The 17537-nt window shown below is 39.7% G+C and overlaps 1 protein-coding gene across 6 annotated transcripts in view; it reads right to left on the reverse strand.

The window, feature by feature from the left end:
* Window positions 1-17537, reverse strand: part of EPB41L5 (erythrocyte membrane protein band 4.1 like 5) — a 165307-nt gene that overhangs the window by 93332 nt on the left and 54438 nt on the right. For 4 of the 6 annotated variants that reach the window (XM_023762501.1, XM_014464387.2, XM_006098804.3 and 1 more), the window contains exons 11-14: window positions 12118-12187; window positions 6004-6173; window positions 4882-4988; window positions 3796-3823 (exon numbers count right to left, since the gene is read on the reverse strand). In XM_023762501.1, the coding sequence (XP_023618269.1) occupies window positions 3796-3823; window positions 4882-4988; window positions 6004-6173; window positions 12118-12187 (375 nt within the window). The remainder of the gene's footprint in view (window positions 1-3795; window positions 3824-4881; window positions 4989-6003; window positions 6174-12117; window positions 12188-17537) is intronic. The other 2 variants (XM_023762502.1, XM_014464388.2) reach the window with 1 other exon arrangement.

Consider the following 17537-nt stretch of genomic DNA (forward strand, 5'->3'; position numbering starts at 1 on the left):
CCCTAGTCACGCTCAGGTACGCCGAATTGGGAGATTGGGGCATCGCCCTGTCACACTCAAAGGCAGGGTCAATGGGGAAGGTTGCCGCGCCACCCCCTGTCATGCACAAAGCAAGGCCCATCAGGGGGTTGGGGCTCCGTACCCTGTCACACACAGAGCAGGGCCGATCAGGGGGTTGAGGAGCTCCCCCCCTGTCATGCACAGAGCAGGGCCCATCAGGGGGTTGGGGAGCTCCCCCCTGTCACTCACAGAGTAGGGCCGATAGGGGAGTTGGGGCACCGCCCCCTGTCACACACAGAGCAGGGCGGATCAGGGGGTTGGGGCGCCGCCCTCTATCACCCACAGAGCAGGGCCAATCAGGGGGTTGGGGCGCCGCCACTGTCACACTCAGGGCAGGGCCGATGGGGAGGTTATGGCTCTACCCCGCCACACACAGAGCAGGGCCCGTGGGGAGGGTTGGGGCGCCGCCCTCTATCACCCACAGAGCAGGGCTGATCAAGGGGTTGGGACGCTGCACCCTGTCACACACAGAGCCGCAGAGCGATCAGGGGGTTGGGGAGCTTCCCCCTATCAGGCACAGAGCAGGGCTGATCAGGGGGTTGGGGCGCCTTCCCCTGTCACGAACAGAGCTGGGCGGATAGGGAGGTTGTGGCCCCGCCCCCTGTCACACACAGAGCTGCAGGGCGATCAGGGGGTTTGGGCGCTGCCCCCCGTCATGCTGATCCCGGTGCCGGGAGGCATATTACCCTTTTACTATATAGAATAGAGGCCTGGTGCACGGGTGAGGGACGGCTGGTTTGCCCTGAAGGGTGTCCTGGATCAGGGTGGGGGTCCCCACTGGGGTGCCTGGCCAGTCTGGCTGAGGGGCTGAGGGCCGTTTTCAGGCTGGCGGGTGACTGAAGCTCCCAACCGCTCCTTTTTTTCTTTTTTCTTTTTTTATTCTGGGCCAGCTTTAGCTCTGAGGCCTCTGCTGCTGAAAGCAGGTTTCTGGCCTTTGTTTACCTTCTGTATTTGATACAATGTTGCGGTCCAGCTGGCTGAAGCCCGGCTGACTAAAGCAGGTTTCTGGGGTTTTGTTTAGCTTCTATATTTGCAACATAGTTGCTTAGAGTTGCAGCTGAGAGGCCGGCAAGTCAGGCGGGGAACGCTGGAGTCCGAGTCACTGGAGCAAGCAAGCCTCCTGTTCGCTTTAAGCTGCCTGGCTGTCGGCCGCCATCTTGGCTGGCAGTTAATTTGCATATCGCCCTGATTAGCCAATTGGAAGGGTAGCGGATGTACGGCTAATTACCATGTTTCTCTTTTATAAGATACGATACGCACCTAAGAAAAAGCCTCAAAATACATGAAGCAAAAACTGAAAGAAGTGAAGGGAGGAATAGACAATAATTGAAGACTTCAAAACCCTAGTCTTAATACTAAATAGAACTAGGCAAAAGGTTAACAATGAAGTAGAAGTCTTGAACAACAATATAAACCCACTAGACCTGTAATAGACATCACAGAACACTATACTCAACAATAGCAAAATCTATATTCTTCTCAAGCTCACATGGACCATCTTCTAGGAAAAATATCCTAGGCCATAGAACAAGTTGCAATAAATTTAAAGGGATCAAAATCATATAAATCATGTTCTTTAACCATAATGGTATAAAATTACCCCCCCAAAAAAGTGCACTGGCTAGCATTGCTCAATAGTTAGAGTGTCTGCCTGGGCACCAAAGGGTTGCAGGTTGGATTCCCGATCAAGGGCATGTACCGGGGTTGCAGGTTAGTCCCTGGCCCTGGTCCAGGTGTGTGGGAGACAACCACTCAATGTGTCTCTCCCACATCAATGATTCTCTTTCTCTCCCCCTCCCCTCCCTTCCATTCTCTTTAAAAAATCAATGGAAAAAATATCCTTGGGTGAGGATTAACAACAACAAAAAAAAGATAGGAAAATTTAGGATACTCACAAATATGTGGAAATCAAGCAACACCTCTCAAGTAACCACAGAACAAAGAAGAAATCACAACAGAAATAGAAAATAATTTGGGATAAATAAAAATGAAAATATTACATACCAAAACGTATGGAATGTGATTGAAGCAGTGCTTGTAGGGAAATTTATAGCTATAAATGTTATATTAAAAAAAGAATAAAGATCTTGCCCTGGCCGGTGTGACTCATTGGTTGGAGCATTGGCCCATGTACCAGAGGGTCATGGGATCGATTCCTGATCAAGGACTATATCTGGGTTGCAGTTCAATCTCGGCCCCGGTTGGGGCTCTTGTAAGAAGCAACCAATCAATGTGTCTCTCTCACATAGGTATTTCTCTCTCTCTCTCTCTCTCTCTCTCTCTCTCTCTCTCTCTCTCTCCCTCTCTGAAATCAATAAAGAAATATATTTTTTTTAAAAAATTATAAAATAGAGAAAAATTGATGAAACCAAAAACTGTTCTTTGAAAAGGCCAACAAAACTGACAAACTTGTCCTGGTAGTTGTGACTCAGTGGTTAGAGCATTGGCCCGCACAACAAAAGGGTGGGGGTTTAATTACCAGTCAGAGCATATACCTAGGTTTCAGGTTCGATCCCCAGTTGGAGCTTGTATGGAGGCAACTGATCGATACTTCTCTTTCTCTAAAAATCAAGAAGAACATATCCTCAGGTAAGGATTTAAAAAACGGAATAATAGGGCATCACTACCAACCTTCCTATATAATAAAAGCCTAATATACAAATTGTCCGAACTGCGGAACAACCGGTGGAACAACTGGTCGCTATGATGCACACTGACCACCAGGGGGCAGACGCTAAATGCAGAAGCTGCCCCCAGCCCGCAGGCCCCAGGCCAGCCAAGGCGGGTGCTGGGGGGGGAGCCCCCCTCCCCCCGATCACCCTGCCGGTCGCCCCACAGATTAGTCCTGATAGCTGGCCAGGCCTAGGGACCCTACCTGTGCATGAATTTCATGCACCGGGCTTCTAGTATAATAATAAAAAGGAAAAGGAAATGATATGAACAACTGTAAGCCATAAATTACATAACTTAAATGAAATGGAAAAATTCTAGAAAAACACAAACTTCAAACTGACTGAAAATGAAATCTGAATAGACCGATAACAAGAGATTGAATTAGAATTTTAAAACTTCACACAAAGAAAAGCTCCAGGCAAGATGGCTTTAATAGTGAATTCTACCATACATTTGAGCCTTGGCTAGTGTGGCTTAGTCCCGTGACCCTCAATACCAATTCTTACAAACTCTTTCCAAAAAACAAAAGAGAAGGAAACATTTCCCAGCTCAATTCGGTGAAGCAAGATACCTGATACCAAAAACAGGTGAAGACATTATAAGAAAACTACAGACCTATATCTTAGATGAATATAGACACACAACTCCACAACAAAATATTAGTGAACCAAATACAGCAATATGTAATATAAAGGATTATACACCATGACAAAGTGAAATTTATCCCACAAATAAAATTAATTGCTTATCTACAAATCAACCTTTCTTCGCATGCACTGTGTGCAAGGACCATAATTTATTCATCTTTAAATCCTCAGTCACCTGCCAATAACTAATGTATGTCATTCTCATTATAAATAGCACATCCACACCCACCCCACTTTTTATTTCTTTAAACTGCGTTATTTTATTTTTTGTGTTTGGCATTATGTGTCTATTTCCAAATGCTTAGTGACAACTTAACACTTTGATATATCTTCAAAATACTTGTTCAATTAATGATAGCAACTACATAAATTTTAAAATTCTATGTCAATTCCTAAGATGCAAGACATTACCCACCTGAGTTCTTCAGGTTTTGCTGTACCTGCTGACAGAATTAAAAAAAAAAAAGTCTCATTAGTTTGTTCTTAATGGTAAACTGCATCACTGTTCATAAAAGCAAGTCTGGACTATATGTTTTGTAAGCCATGTTTCCCAACCATAGATTTAAAAACCTTCATTTCACATCATTAAAGTCAATATGAAAATTACTTCCATTTTTTAAATAAATAAAATAAGCGTATATCTCTTCTTTTAAAACAAAACCATCAGCAAGCCTTCTAGAGTGAACTGAGTGACAATGGAGCATTGTCAGTTCAAAATAACAGGTAACTTAGAGTTTTAAACAATCACAAATTGTTTAAAACTGGGGATCAAGCCCACAACCTGGGCATGTGCTCTGACCAGGAATTAAATCAGAACCTCTCAGTGCATGGGATAATGCTCAACTAACTAAGCCACACTAGCCAAGGCTCAATCTGTATCTTAATACAAACTTAGATTTGAAACCAAACACAAGTTTTAGTTTCTTTGTCAAAGTAAATCATGCTTGTTATTATATAGTTAAAGTAATTTACTGGAAGTAACATTTATGAATTTGCAAATGTCTATGATAAATATACAGTGATTAAATTTATTATCTTAATAACTGTTATTTCACAGAATCCTTAATAATATTATAATACCATATAACATAATCTTTACTTAAAATTGATTCATCACTTATCAATGTTTTTAAAAGTTCCTATGGGGATTTTAAACATTATTATGAGTGAGATCTAAAAGACAAAAAGGGAAGAAAAATGTTTTTCTACAGAATAACTAAAATAGTTAATACGAACAAAAAAAATGAACACAAACTTGGTATGGTGTTTAAATTGGGATTATCATAAAATTTAATCTCAGCAACCATGTAGGCTTTTTCCCTTTGCATTTTATTTTATTAAATTGATTATGCCTGAATCAAATTCAATAAATGAAGAGTACTTTAGTTGACTCGAACAAACTTAAGAGTCAGACAACATCTTCTCAAGTAAACAATACTAGTACCAACAACATGAAAAAGTGACAAGAAAGAACAGTCCTTTGAAACAGGGCTGCATTCACCTTGCATCTGTAGAGTTCGTCGAGAATATCGTTTGCTGGGCCTTCTTTCAAAGGATGTTGATCTTCTTGCTTTATTGGTTTTCGTGGTCTGATACTCAGTTTTCCCACTAAAATAAGTAAGATAATAACAGGAATAAGAGAATTCAAGACCTACAGTAATCAGACACATAAATGGGAGAAAGTCTACATTGGGATTCTTCTTTAACCACCCTGAATCTCATCCTGAGGGAAGTGCTGCTAGTAATAGTCTTGACGTCTCCCTTCACGACATCATTCTTTCACTCTTAGGTTTGTGTAAAATATGCAACACAAAAAATAAACGTAATTTTTTTCTTAAGCATGCACATCACCTAAGAACATACTAAAAAGTTAGATATCTGTGCTTTTATGGAACTCCCTTCTCCTCCCCATTCATATTCTTCAATGCAAACTGTGCAATTAACTCAAGATTTTTTCTAATTGCAATATAGTTTTCAGAATAATTTTCCAGAAATATTTAAAACTATTGTCCCACTGTCCTTGACTTCCTTTTAAATGGTTAAGAAAATGCCTCCCCACTTTTAACATAGATAGAACAGAATGAATCTCACAAAATTATCTTGCCACATTATTTACATTTCTTCTTTAAAACCATACTGATTGATTCTCGTGGCATGTTGAAAACTCACAATTAATAGTATACTCTCAGGTAAACCAAAATATTCCTACTTACAACCAACAAACAAGGAGTCTAGAATAATAATGGAATTTCAGGTTTATAAAGGGTGAGAAATGTTATCCAAATTAATTTCCCACTCAGCACAGGATACCTTTTCTCTATATGGTATTCAGTTGTTGGATGAAGACACCTAACGCTCTTATATGGATTTAAACTGGAGGCTAATTAAGATATAAAGTAAAGGTCAACAGGGATATAAAATCCATTACAGCATTATAATGTTTCCTATCAATTTTGGAAATTTAACAACATAATTTCCTGTCTTTTATTTTGGCCAATCGAAAACACTGGCAAGCCACTTTATTTCTCTGTGCCCTAGTTACCACATCTATAAAATGAGGGGTTGGCCTGTTTTGGCCTCTATGAAAGAATGAAAGATATAGCAGAAAGCTATTAACATCAACCTATATCTAAATCGTGATCCTAGTCGGATAAATCCTGATCGCTGAGAACCCTTTTGCACAGGGCCTCGGAGGCGGAAGAAGGCATGGTGCTCCACAGCACATTTCCATAAATGCTTGCACGCCTTTGGATGGTCCAGTCTAAAGACAAACGTGTGTTCCTGCTCTTTGCCCTGAAAAACAAAAGGATGCAAAGAGAGGTAATTATTAGGTCAGACATTCCTATCCCATTACTCAGCTACAAATGCAACCCCAGCAATACCAAGAATCAATAAACCATCTCGTTTGCTCTCTGAAACTCAAGAAACTCTTCATAGCCACCTATATAAAAAGGAAGAGCTGAAATCATTTTCTCAGCCAAAATAAAATTATTCCTAAAAAGGTTCTCTCTACCTATATGACCTCATTTCTCAGAGATACATAAAATGAGGGTTTATCTGCCATATTTTGGTATAAATACATAATAATTTAAAGACAAGATCTGGCAATATTTACCAACAGACTTAAAAATGTCCACATTCTTTGTCACTCTAACCATTCTCACAAGAATCCTATATAATCCTATATAATAAAAGCCTAATATGCTAAGTGTCCGGTCGTCCATTCAACCAAAGTGGAATATGCTAATGATATGCTAAGGCCACTCAAATGCTTGCTATGATGTGAACTGACCACCAGGGAGCAGAGAGTCAACTGGTCAACCAGTCGCTATGACGTGCACTGACCAACAGGGGACAGATGCTGTGACCAGTAGGTTAGCTTGCTGCTGGGGTCTGGCCGATTGGGACTGAGTGAGATGGGTTGGACATGCCCTGGAGCCCTCCCGCAGTCCCTCCCCAGCTGGCCAACCTCCCATGTCCCTCCCCGGCCCCGATCATACACCGGTGGGACCACTCGGCCCAGCCTGCACCCTCTCACAATCTGGGACCCCTTGGGGCATGTTGGAGAGCTGGTTTTGGCCTGACGGCAGAACAACCGGTCACTATGACGCACACTGACCACCAGGGGGCAGACGCTCAACGCAGGAGCTGCCCCCTGGTGGTCAGTGCGCTCGCGCCATTCAGCCAGAAGCTGGGTTTACAGCTGTCGAGCGTAGTGGCGGTGGTGGGAGCCTCTCCTGCCTCCACGGCAGCGCTAACGATGTCTGAGGGTTCCCAGTCTGAGAGAGGACGCAGGCCATGCTGAGGGACACCCTCCCTTCCCCCAGTGCATAAATTTCATGCACCAGGCCTCTAGTCTAATGATAATAGTTAACATTCTTAGGCACTTTCCTAAGAATTTCATATGAATTACCTCAATGAGCAGATACTATCATTTGGCCCATTTCACAGATAAAGAAACTAAGACTCAAAAAATTAAGCCCAAGGTCACAAAGCTAGTTAAGAGAGAAAACCAGAATTTCAACCTCTCCGTTCAGGCTCCAGAGCCTATATTTGTAATATCTAAACTATGTTTCTCCAGATTATCTAAACAAAAAATTTGCACCCAAAGATTTTCTTCAGTCTCATTTATAATAGTAAAAACTGGCACACGTACCAAAAAACCCAACTCCAAAATAAAAGAAATAATCAAGTAAATACTGGTATATTTAAAAACTATACAACCCTAGCCGAATTGGCTCAGTGGATAAAGCATCAGCCTATGAACCAAAGGGTCTCGGGTTCAATTCCGTTCAAGGGCACCTACCTCGGTTGCTGGCTTCTCCCTGGCCTGGACCCTCATCAGGGCTCATGCAGGAGGCAAACCAATCGATGTGTTTCTCTCACATCGATATTTCTCTCTGTCTTTCCCTCTTTCTCCCACTCTCTCTAAAAATCAATGGAAAAAATATCCTCAGGTGAGGATTAAAAAAAAAAAGAAAAAACACTATACAAAGATAAAATAATGAATGCACTACTGTTTATTCATATTACAAAATACTACATATAGATTAAAATGAATGAACTAGATCTACATGGCTACACCTGTTTAGGTAAAATAAGCAACATGCAAAAAAGTTAATGAAACAAAACAAATATATATATATATATATATATATATATATATATATATATGATCTATGTAAAATTTTAAAACAATTCTACCATGTCTTCATATTTGGAGAAAGAACAGAATGATACCCTTTAAGAATGGTGACCAGCTATGGGGAAGGAAGGAGCAAGCTGGGGAGTTAGACCTTAGTTATATCAAACATACCATTACCTATTTCTAAAAGATAATTCTGAAGAAACAATGCCAAAAATGTTCAATCTAAATGAGTGAAATAGATATCAATTTATAATTTCTTTGTACTTTTCAGTGTATTTAATTTTGTAACTTGAACTATTTTGTCATTTAAAAACATTTTATAAACTCTATGTGTAGGTTCTTCATGGTATAGGCAAAAATTCTTAAATTTTAAGACACAAAAAGTACTGACCACAAAAAAAATTGTATTACATTAAAATTGAAATCCTCTATTAACCCAAAAGATACTATTAGGGGAGACAAAAGGCAAGCCAAGAAGCAGAAGTATCTGCAACACAAAGAACTAATATGACAAAGAACTAATATCTAGAATATATAAAGAACTTTGATAATCCAATAGGAGAATGAACAAAACACTTGAAAAGGCACTCCATAAGAAAGAATATCCAAATATCCAATAAATACAAGCTGTCCCAAAATAATGTATACACTGTAATAGCTGATAGCTCAAGTATGAAAATGAAAGGTATTTTAATAAACACTGCCTTTATAATTATTTGAAATGTGTATATACATTATAAGTACTGTACTTAGGAACAGTCATCAGGAGAATGCAAATTAAAAATAATTCTACTATCAGAATGGCTAAAATGGTGTTAGAGTCAGGAGAGTCGTTACCTTGGGGGGCTGTATCTATTGGGGAGCACAAAGAAGATTCTATTATTCTGGTACTAGTTTATTTCCACGTCTGGGTGCTGGTCATATAGATACATTTGAAAATTCAACAAACAGTACATTTATATTAGCACTTATCTGAATGTATGTTATATGTCAATGAAATTTACCAACAAAAACTACACATAGAAAAAAACATGGAAAAATGAATAAACTCAAAGTAGGAAAACATTTCTATGACACAGAACCCATATGCCATAAATGACTGACAAATTCACCTATTTAAATTTTTAAAAATAAATGACAAAGATCCCAATAAGCAATGCTAAAAAACAACAATTAGGTGAGATATTTACAATTTATATGACAAAGTGCAAAACCTGCAAGAAAAAAGTCCAACAACCCAAAAGAAAAATGGGCAAAGGATATAAATAGACAGTTTGGAGAAAAGGAAACACAAATAATTCAAATTTATTTAAAAATGTTCAGTATCACTCATAACAGAAATAAAAAATAAACCTAGCATGAAATTCCATTTTTCACCTTTCAGATAAAAATGTTATAACTCCTGGAAAAGGTGTGTACACAGATAAATAGTGCTACATGATAGGCTCTCTCTATATCCATGACAAATGCACATACTGATTTGAACCAGCAAGCCCACCTCCAGAAAATTATGCTATAGATACTTGCCAATGTAGAAATTAATGTCTATATAGTGAATAAATGTCAATTAAGAATTGATTAAATAAATTAGGGCACATCCTAGAATACTACAGTTTTGTGTTTTTAATAAGAACGAAGAAGCACTTTATGTACTGACTAGAGGCCTGGCCTGTGGGATCGGGCCGAAACCAGCTCTCTGACATCCCCCAAGGGGTCCTGGATTGCCAAAGGGCACAGACCAGGCTGAGGGACCCCACTGGTGCATGATTGGGGCCGGGGAGGGATGCAGGAGGTTGACCAGCCGGGGAAGGACTGTAGGAGGGCTCCAGGGCGTGTCCGACCCATCTTGCTCAGTCCCCATTGGCCAGACCCCAGCAGCAAGCTCTCCTACTAGTCGGAGCATCTTCCCCTTGGAAGTGCACGTCACAGCGACTGGTCGACCAGTCAACTGTCTGCCCCCCTGTTGGTCAGTGCACATCATAGTGAGTGGTTGAGTGGCCTTAGCATATCATTAGCATATTACACTTTGATTGGTTGAACAGATGACCAGACACAGCATATTAGGCTTTTATTATATAGGATATGGAAAAGATTCCCAGTTATAATATATAGTTGAAAAAGGGTAACAATAGTATATAAGCATGCAAACTTGTTTGAAAAAGAACTGATATACACATTTACTTGAATATATGTATAACATACTTTTAAAAAGATATCTAAAAAGCCAATACTGTATTATGTATTAGATCAAATCTAAAAACCCATCAATTGTAAGATGCAGAATTATTTTATAGCCCAATAACAAGTGTCATCAATTAAATTATGACTATATTCTTATCAAATAGGATTATATTTTCTTCTTCTTGAAGGGACTACCTTTAGATTAAATTATCATTTGATCATACATGAGCTTTCATAAAAAGGACAATACTGGCAAAACATTACTTTTAAATGCAATATCTGCCTTTTCTGAATCATTTTCAGTTCATATGTTGATAATATAATGATCATCCTCTGTGTCATCAAGAGATTTCTTTTTTAAATAATCAATTACTGTCTCTGCCCTAACCGGTTTGGCTCAGTGGATAGAACGTCAGCCTTCGGACTCAAGGGTCCCAGGTTCGATTCTGGTCAAGGGCATGTACCTTAGTTGCGAGCACATTCCCAGTAGGGGGTGTGCAGGAGGCAGCTGATCGATGTTTCTCACTCTCTATCCCTCTCCCTTCCTCTCTGTAAAAAAAAAAAAAAAAATCAATACAATTACTGTCTCTATGATTTTCTTCCAGGCTGTGTGATAGGACAATCCTTTGTATGTACCTCAGTAATAAAACATTCAAAACTTAGCACTGTTACATCTAATTTTCAGAATCTTCTTATTTTAGGTTATTCTAAGTAGCCCTTCTCACACTTCATTGTGTATGCAAATCTCTTTAACATTTTGCCCAATTTGTTTTTATCTATATCTATCTATATGTATGTTTTTTAAAATTTATTTCTTTGTATATATTAAAATTATATTTATTCACAATCCTGTAAGCTTTGACAAATGCATAGAGCAGCAATTTTCAACTGGTGTGCCACAAGAATTTTTAAAACATGCAATACCAGATCTATTTAGTCAGGGGCACTTTTCCCTTCGATTATCAAATTAAAAAAATGACAACAGCCAATACAATAGTTGTCCAGTGCAAATGAATCAAAATTATAACTATTTTTTGTCAGATAAGCAAAAAATACATTTTTTTGGTGTGCCACAGAATTTTAGTAGTTTGTGTGTCATGAAATGAAAAGGTTGAAAATCTCTGGCATCAAGTATAGCAACTACCACCAAAATCCGGATAGAGAATAGTTCTCTCAGTCTCCAAAATTCCCTGTGCTGTTCCTTTGTTGTTAAGCCTTCTTACTCCACCTAGTCCCAAATAATCAGTGATCTGTGCTCCATTCCTATAGATTTCCTTTCCCAGATTGCCATATAAAATAAACTCATATAGTCATGATCTTGTGAATCTGCATAATGCATTTGAGTTTGAGTTGCACCCATGTTGTTGTGTATATCAATTAGGAACTAGATTTAACTGGCAGCGGGGGGTGGAGGGGGAGAAGGAAGGTAATTGTTAGTTTAGAAGGTTTTACTTTAAAATATTATTAGGTAGCCTGGCGTGGCTCAGTGGCTGAGCATAGACCTATGAACCAGGAGGTCATGGTTCCATTTCCGGTTGGGGTTCGTGCCTGGATTGCAGGCTCGATCCACAGTGTGGGGCATGCTGGAGGCAGTCGATCAATGATTCTCTTTCATCATTGATCTTTCGCTCTTTCTCTTCCTCTCCCTTCCTTTCACACATAGTAATTTGTATACACATAGTATCAATGAAGAAACAAGAATAGTTTTTTATATTGTCTTTAATCTTAAACGCAGAACAACCATATTTTTAGAATGGTGTGACCTTAAGCGAGAAATTATTTAACTAAATTATTAATTATACTGAGTTCTTTGGGTCTATAAAACAACAAGAAACATTTCCCCTTTTAGAGATTTAAGTTACTACATAAATAGTCATTGTTACATAAGTAATGCAATACAATTCCCACCTGATCATCATCTTCTACCACCACCAGGGTTAATTTAGTCTTCTTAAAATCCAATCTAGTTATCTTGGGCCTGTAACAATATGAGAATAGTAGCCAGATTTTAAAAAATGTCCTCTAAATTTTTTTTAAAATGTTGTTGTTACTTCAAGCACATTAATCATCTAACTTTTGGTAAGGGTAAAATAAAATAAACATTACCTGCACTGGACATCAAAAAGGCCTCCAATCTAAAATATAGCTAAGACAATAGAAAAAAAATTTCAAAAGCAACACTTCTAGCAAAATGGATGCTGCACATTTATCAGGCATTAAAAATGCTAAAGAGTGCTGGCTGGATGGCTCATTGGTTGGAACACTGTCCCATCCACCAAAAGGTTTCAGGTTCAATTCCCAATCAGGGCACATACCCAAGGTTGTGGGTCTGATCCCCAATTGGGGGCCATAGAGGAGGGAACTGATCGATGTTTCTCTCTCTCTCTCCCTTCCTCTCTCTTTAAAATAAAACATCTTCGGGTGAAGATTAAAAAAATGTTCAGGAAAAAAAATGAAAAAATCCATATAAATATTTCATAGGCCCCAACTATGGTGTAAGAAATTCTCCAGGAACTGGATAAAGACTACAAAGCTTTTTAAAAGGCATAAAGGAAAACATATTATTGATTATTTTCTATAGCAATTTTGGTTTGAGGAAATACATTTTTAAAAATAATTTTTTAAACCTCATTTTATGACCCATTTTCCAACTCTATCTCCCATTTGAACTAAAATCCTAAACAGCCTACCACATTTGAACTCTGTACTTCTATGAACTGTAATGTCAAAACAATGCAACTCTCACTAATTTTTATTTTTTTATTATTATTTTTTAAAATTCTTTATTGGTTAAGGTATTACAAATGTGTCCTTATCCCCCCCATTAACCCCCCCACACACACACACACACTCATGTTCTCATCCCCCTGTTGTCCATGTCCATTGGTTTGGCTTATATGCATGCATACAAGTCCTTTGGTTGATCTCTTCCCCTTACCCCCTCCCTCCCCTACTTTCCCTCTGGGGAGTGATAGTCTGATTGCTGTTTCTCTGTCTTTGGATCTGTCCCTGTTCATCAGTCTATGTTGTTCTCTATAATCCACAAATGAGTGAGATCATGTGGTATTTATCTTTCTCTGACTGGCTTATTTCACTTAGCATAATGCTCTCCAGTTCCATCCATGCTGTTGCAAAAGGCAAGAGTTCCTTCTTTTTTACCGCAGCATAGAATTCCATTGTGTAGATGTACCACAGTTTTCTAATCCACTCATCTGCTGATGGGCACTTAGTCTGTTTCCAAATCTTAGCTATGGTGAATTGTGCTGCTATGAACATAGGGGTGCATATATCCTTTCTGATTGGTGTTTCTGGTTTCTTGGGATACTCACTAATTTTTAAATATTACTTATGTAAAATATAATTGTAAAACACAGCTTGTTTGCAAGAACTGTACTAAAACAGTAAGTAAGTGTAATAGGTGAAGGAGGGGGAGGATCTAGCACTTATTTAAGTGGAACCAATGTTTACATATAACACCTGCCAAGTATCAGGTACTCTTCTAAATGTTTTACAGGTATTAATTCAATTCATTCTCACAACTATCTGTGAGGTGGTACAAAAGATGCTGTCTTTATCTCTCAGCCTAGAGCATTTTCTGGCTATGAATCCTATTATCACCCCACAGGTCCAGTTGGAAGTGTAAGAGAATTAACACTCAAGGACTGAGTAAAGAAATGCCCCAGCTCCCTCACCCAGTGAGGGGCAATTATAAAAGTGTTCCATTCAAGTCTCTCAGAGTCCCTAACAGAGACACCTGGATGCAAAAACAAACGGAATACTATCTTCAACTTTTTAAGGGGAAATAATTTTCAACCTAAAATTCTATTCTCAGTTCAATTATCAAGAAAGCATAAGAGAAGAATATAACATTTTAAGGCATCCAAGGATTCAAATAATTTACTTTCCATATCCTTTTATCAGGCAGTTACTTGGGGGGGGGGGGGGGGAATATATATATATATTCAGAAAAAACAAAAGCAAAGAAAGGAAAATATGGGAAGAGGACACAGAATCCTAGCCGAGAAACAGAAATGGAAGTCCCAAGATAAAAATTGTACAGCAGTTTGGAGAGCAAACAGTTCCCATTGAAATATAATCATTTCATATAGCCCTTGAGAATTTGAAAGAACTTAAGGAGACCACAAAGATGGGTAATTTAAAGAGATGTGTGTGGTGCTGTACATGACATTGGAGGAGGGGGAGCCAAGAGCTCTAGGAAAAACAACAAAGTACATGGAAGGGAAATGTAATCCCAGTTATGAGTTCAAGGATTTCAGGTTTGATCAGGAAAAGGACAGAGATAGCAGTACTGCACAGATCTCTACTGAGGTGTTAGGACAGGCTGCACGAGGGGAAGTCCTTCACAGCAGAACATGCAGAGACAAATGGCACAGAGCCCCCACCAAGAAGGGGAAGAAGGTATGGAGACTGCCAGAAAAGAGGGGAATCGGAGAGGGGGCTTATGTACCTAGTCAATGGCATTCAGCAGCAAGGGGGGGCGTGTCTGGGTCAGAGAGCTCTGAAAGGCAGTAGTGGTTTGGAGTCTTTTATAGCTACAAGATTTACCTTATCTATAGCTAGTAGTTTTTAGTGGGATATGCAAAGACGACAGACTCTAAATGGCTGAAAATATACTTAACCCTGACCAGTGTGCTCAGTGGTTAGAACATCGACCCATGCACCGAAGGGTCTGCAGCAGGTTCAATTCCGGTCAAGGGCATGTACTGGGTTGCAGGTTCCATTCCAAGCCCTGGTCAGGTTGCGTGCAGGAGGCAACCAATCAATGTGTGTGTGTGTGTGTGTGTGTGTGTGTGTGTGCGCGCGCGCACGTGCATCTCTCTCACCTCCCTTCCACTCTCTCTAAAAACCAATGAAAAAATATATTATTAGGATATACATAAAGCAAATGGACGTGTAAGAAGTTGAGTTTGGTGCTGAGGGCTTTGAGCTAACGGTCCTCACATGCTATGAAGAAGTAAACAACATAAGAGCCAATACACAGGGCCATGTTAGCCCACGTTTACACCACCAGTACACTGCTCAAAGCTGTGACACTTCTGACACAGACCCAATAATGTAAACACTATTTTTTGATTTTCAGCTTTAGACAAAACCTGGAGAACTTAATTATGATTATGAAATCCAACTTATACACAAATATAATTTAAGTTTGGATAATAGAAGTTGGGACACAGAAAGAGCATAGCTTAAAAGGAGACATAAAAGTATTAATATCTTCCTCTCACACAATAAGGAGTAGTGAGTAAAAAGACTGCCTATGGCAGTGGTCGGCAAACTGCGGCTCGCGAGCCACATGCGGCTCTTTGGCCCCTTGAGTGTGGCCACGAAGTTTCAATCACACTGTACGTGCAGACCCGCATGTGGTATTTTGTGGAAGAGCCACACACAAGGGGCCGCAGTTTGCCGACCACTGGCCTATGGAATAAGAAATAGCAAAAATAGTGACACTGAGGCAGGACAGTAAGAAGCTAGGAAAATTCTTTGGCAAGTAGAATAGGGAAACTGAGCAGACAGCTGAACAAACTGGCTGAGCAATTTACAGACAGATACAGGTCAACTCCCTACAGACAACAGCTAGGCCTCAGTTGTATTTCAGCTCCAGGCCCAGGAAAGCAGCAAACCGAGATGGGCTATGCCAGGACCAGCTGCAATGACTAATGGCCCCCTGCCCTGGTGGTGTCCAACCAGCGGAGACCACGACCCTGAAGGGCACACCTGGAAAAGGTGATGTATAATCTGTGAAAGTCTCCCCTAAGACCTCCCCTAAACTCCCAGCCTTTGAAAATCCTCAAAACAAAGGACCCAACTTGTGCTCCCCATCCCAGAGCATACCCAAGCTTTCCCTTCCCCCTCTGCTTCCCCCACAGGCATGTATCTTCTAAACCAGTGGTTCTCAACCTTGGCTACACATTAGAATCACCTGGGAATCTTTTTAAAATCCTAATTTCTGGGCCTCAGGTGATTCTAATGTGCAGCCAAGGTTGAGAACCACTGTTAAACAATAAGATTCCCCAGAGACTTGCAGCCAGGGGAAATGGGCAGCAGCAGCTCTTCCCAGGCTAACCCCCTGCACCTGTCTCCGAAGACTCCTTTTCTCTGACTTACCAGTGAGCCAGAGCAGCCCCACCTCAGCTCTCTTGTTGCTTCTTCTATCCTAAGCCCTTCCTTGTTCCACTCCCCCCAGCTTTAATAAATGTACTCTCAAAATCACCTGCAGGCCGGCCCTAGTAGAACATAACTACATGTGAACATTTAACATACCTAGAAATACATAATACTTACATTAGAACAGTGGTTCTCAACCTGGGGGTCAAACGACCCTTTCACAGGGGTCGCCTAAGACCATCAGAAAACACATATATAATGACATATTGTTTTTGTGATTAATCACTATGCTTTAACCCTTTGCACTCCGCTGTCCCCTCTCAGGGGACATCGGAATTCTAGCATATCACTCGGATGTCCCCTCTCAGGGGACATTGCAGTTTATTAGTGATTACGGGGAATTGAGTTATTTCAACGCAACTTTTTGAGACATGCATGTTTCCCTGAAGTTTTCTCTTGAAATGGCACAAGAAATTAAATCAAAATATCGTAAAATTACTAAGATATATACAAGAAATGTCAGCGGGTTTTGTGTCGGATTAAACAATAAACTACATATTCCCAATGTGGGACAAAGAAAACGGGACTGCATTGTGTGTTCTAACAGGAAAACACCTGGTGGCAGGCGTCAAACCACTTATTACTGTCAAACATGCACTAATCAGCCTGCAATGCATATTGGGGAGTGTTACAAAACTTATCATACTGTACAAAATTATAAACAATAAAATATTGGTTTTTTTGCAAATATACATTCCTCGATGTCACCCAATTCATATAAGTCCAATATCATTATAATACGTTACTTGGTTCCAAAATTATACTAAATAATACGAGGGTCTGTAAATGCACGTTTCCGCCGCAAAGTAGCGTTGAGTAGCTGGTAGCCAATGTCCAGAATGGTTCGGAGTGCAAAGGGTTTTAATTATGTTCAATTTGTAACAATGAAAATACATCCTGAATATCAGATATTTACATTAAGATTCATAACAGTAGCAAAATTACAGTTATGAAGTAGCAACGAAAATAATTTTATGGTTGGGGGTCACCACAACATGAGGAACTGTATTAAAGGGTCGCGGCATTAGGAAGGTTGAGAACCACTGCATTAGAACATGTACTTTGACATACCTTGGAACTAATGGAAAATGCAGCTAGAAGAGTTTTAAAAATTGCCCCTGGGTTGTGAAACTAAAGAGGTA

Source organism: Myotis lucifugus, unplaced genomic scaffold (genome assembly GCF_000147115.1).
Source record: "Myotis lucifugus unplaced genomic scaffold, Myoluc2.0 scaffold_247, whole genome shotgun sequence".
NCBI lineage: Eukaryota > Metazoa > Chordata > Mammalia > Chiroptera > Vespertilionidae > Myotis > Myotis lucifugus.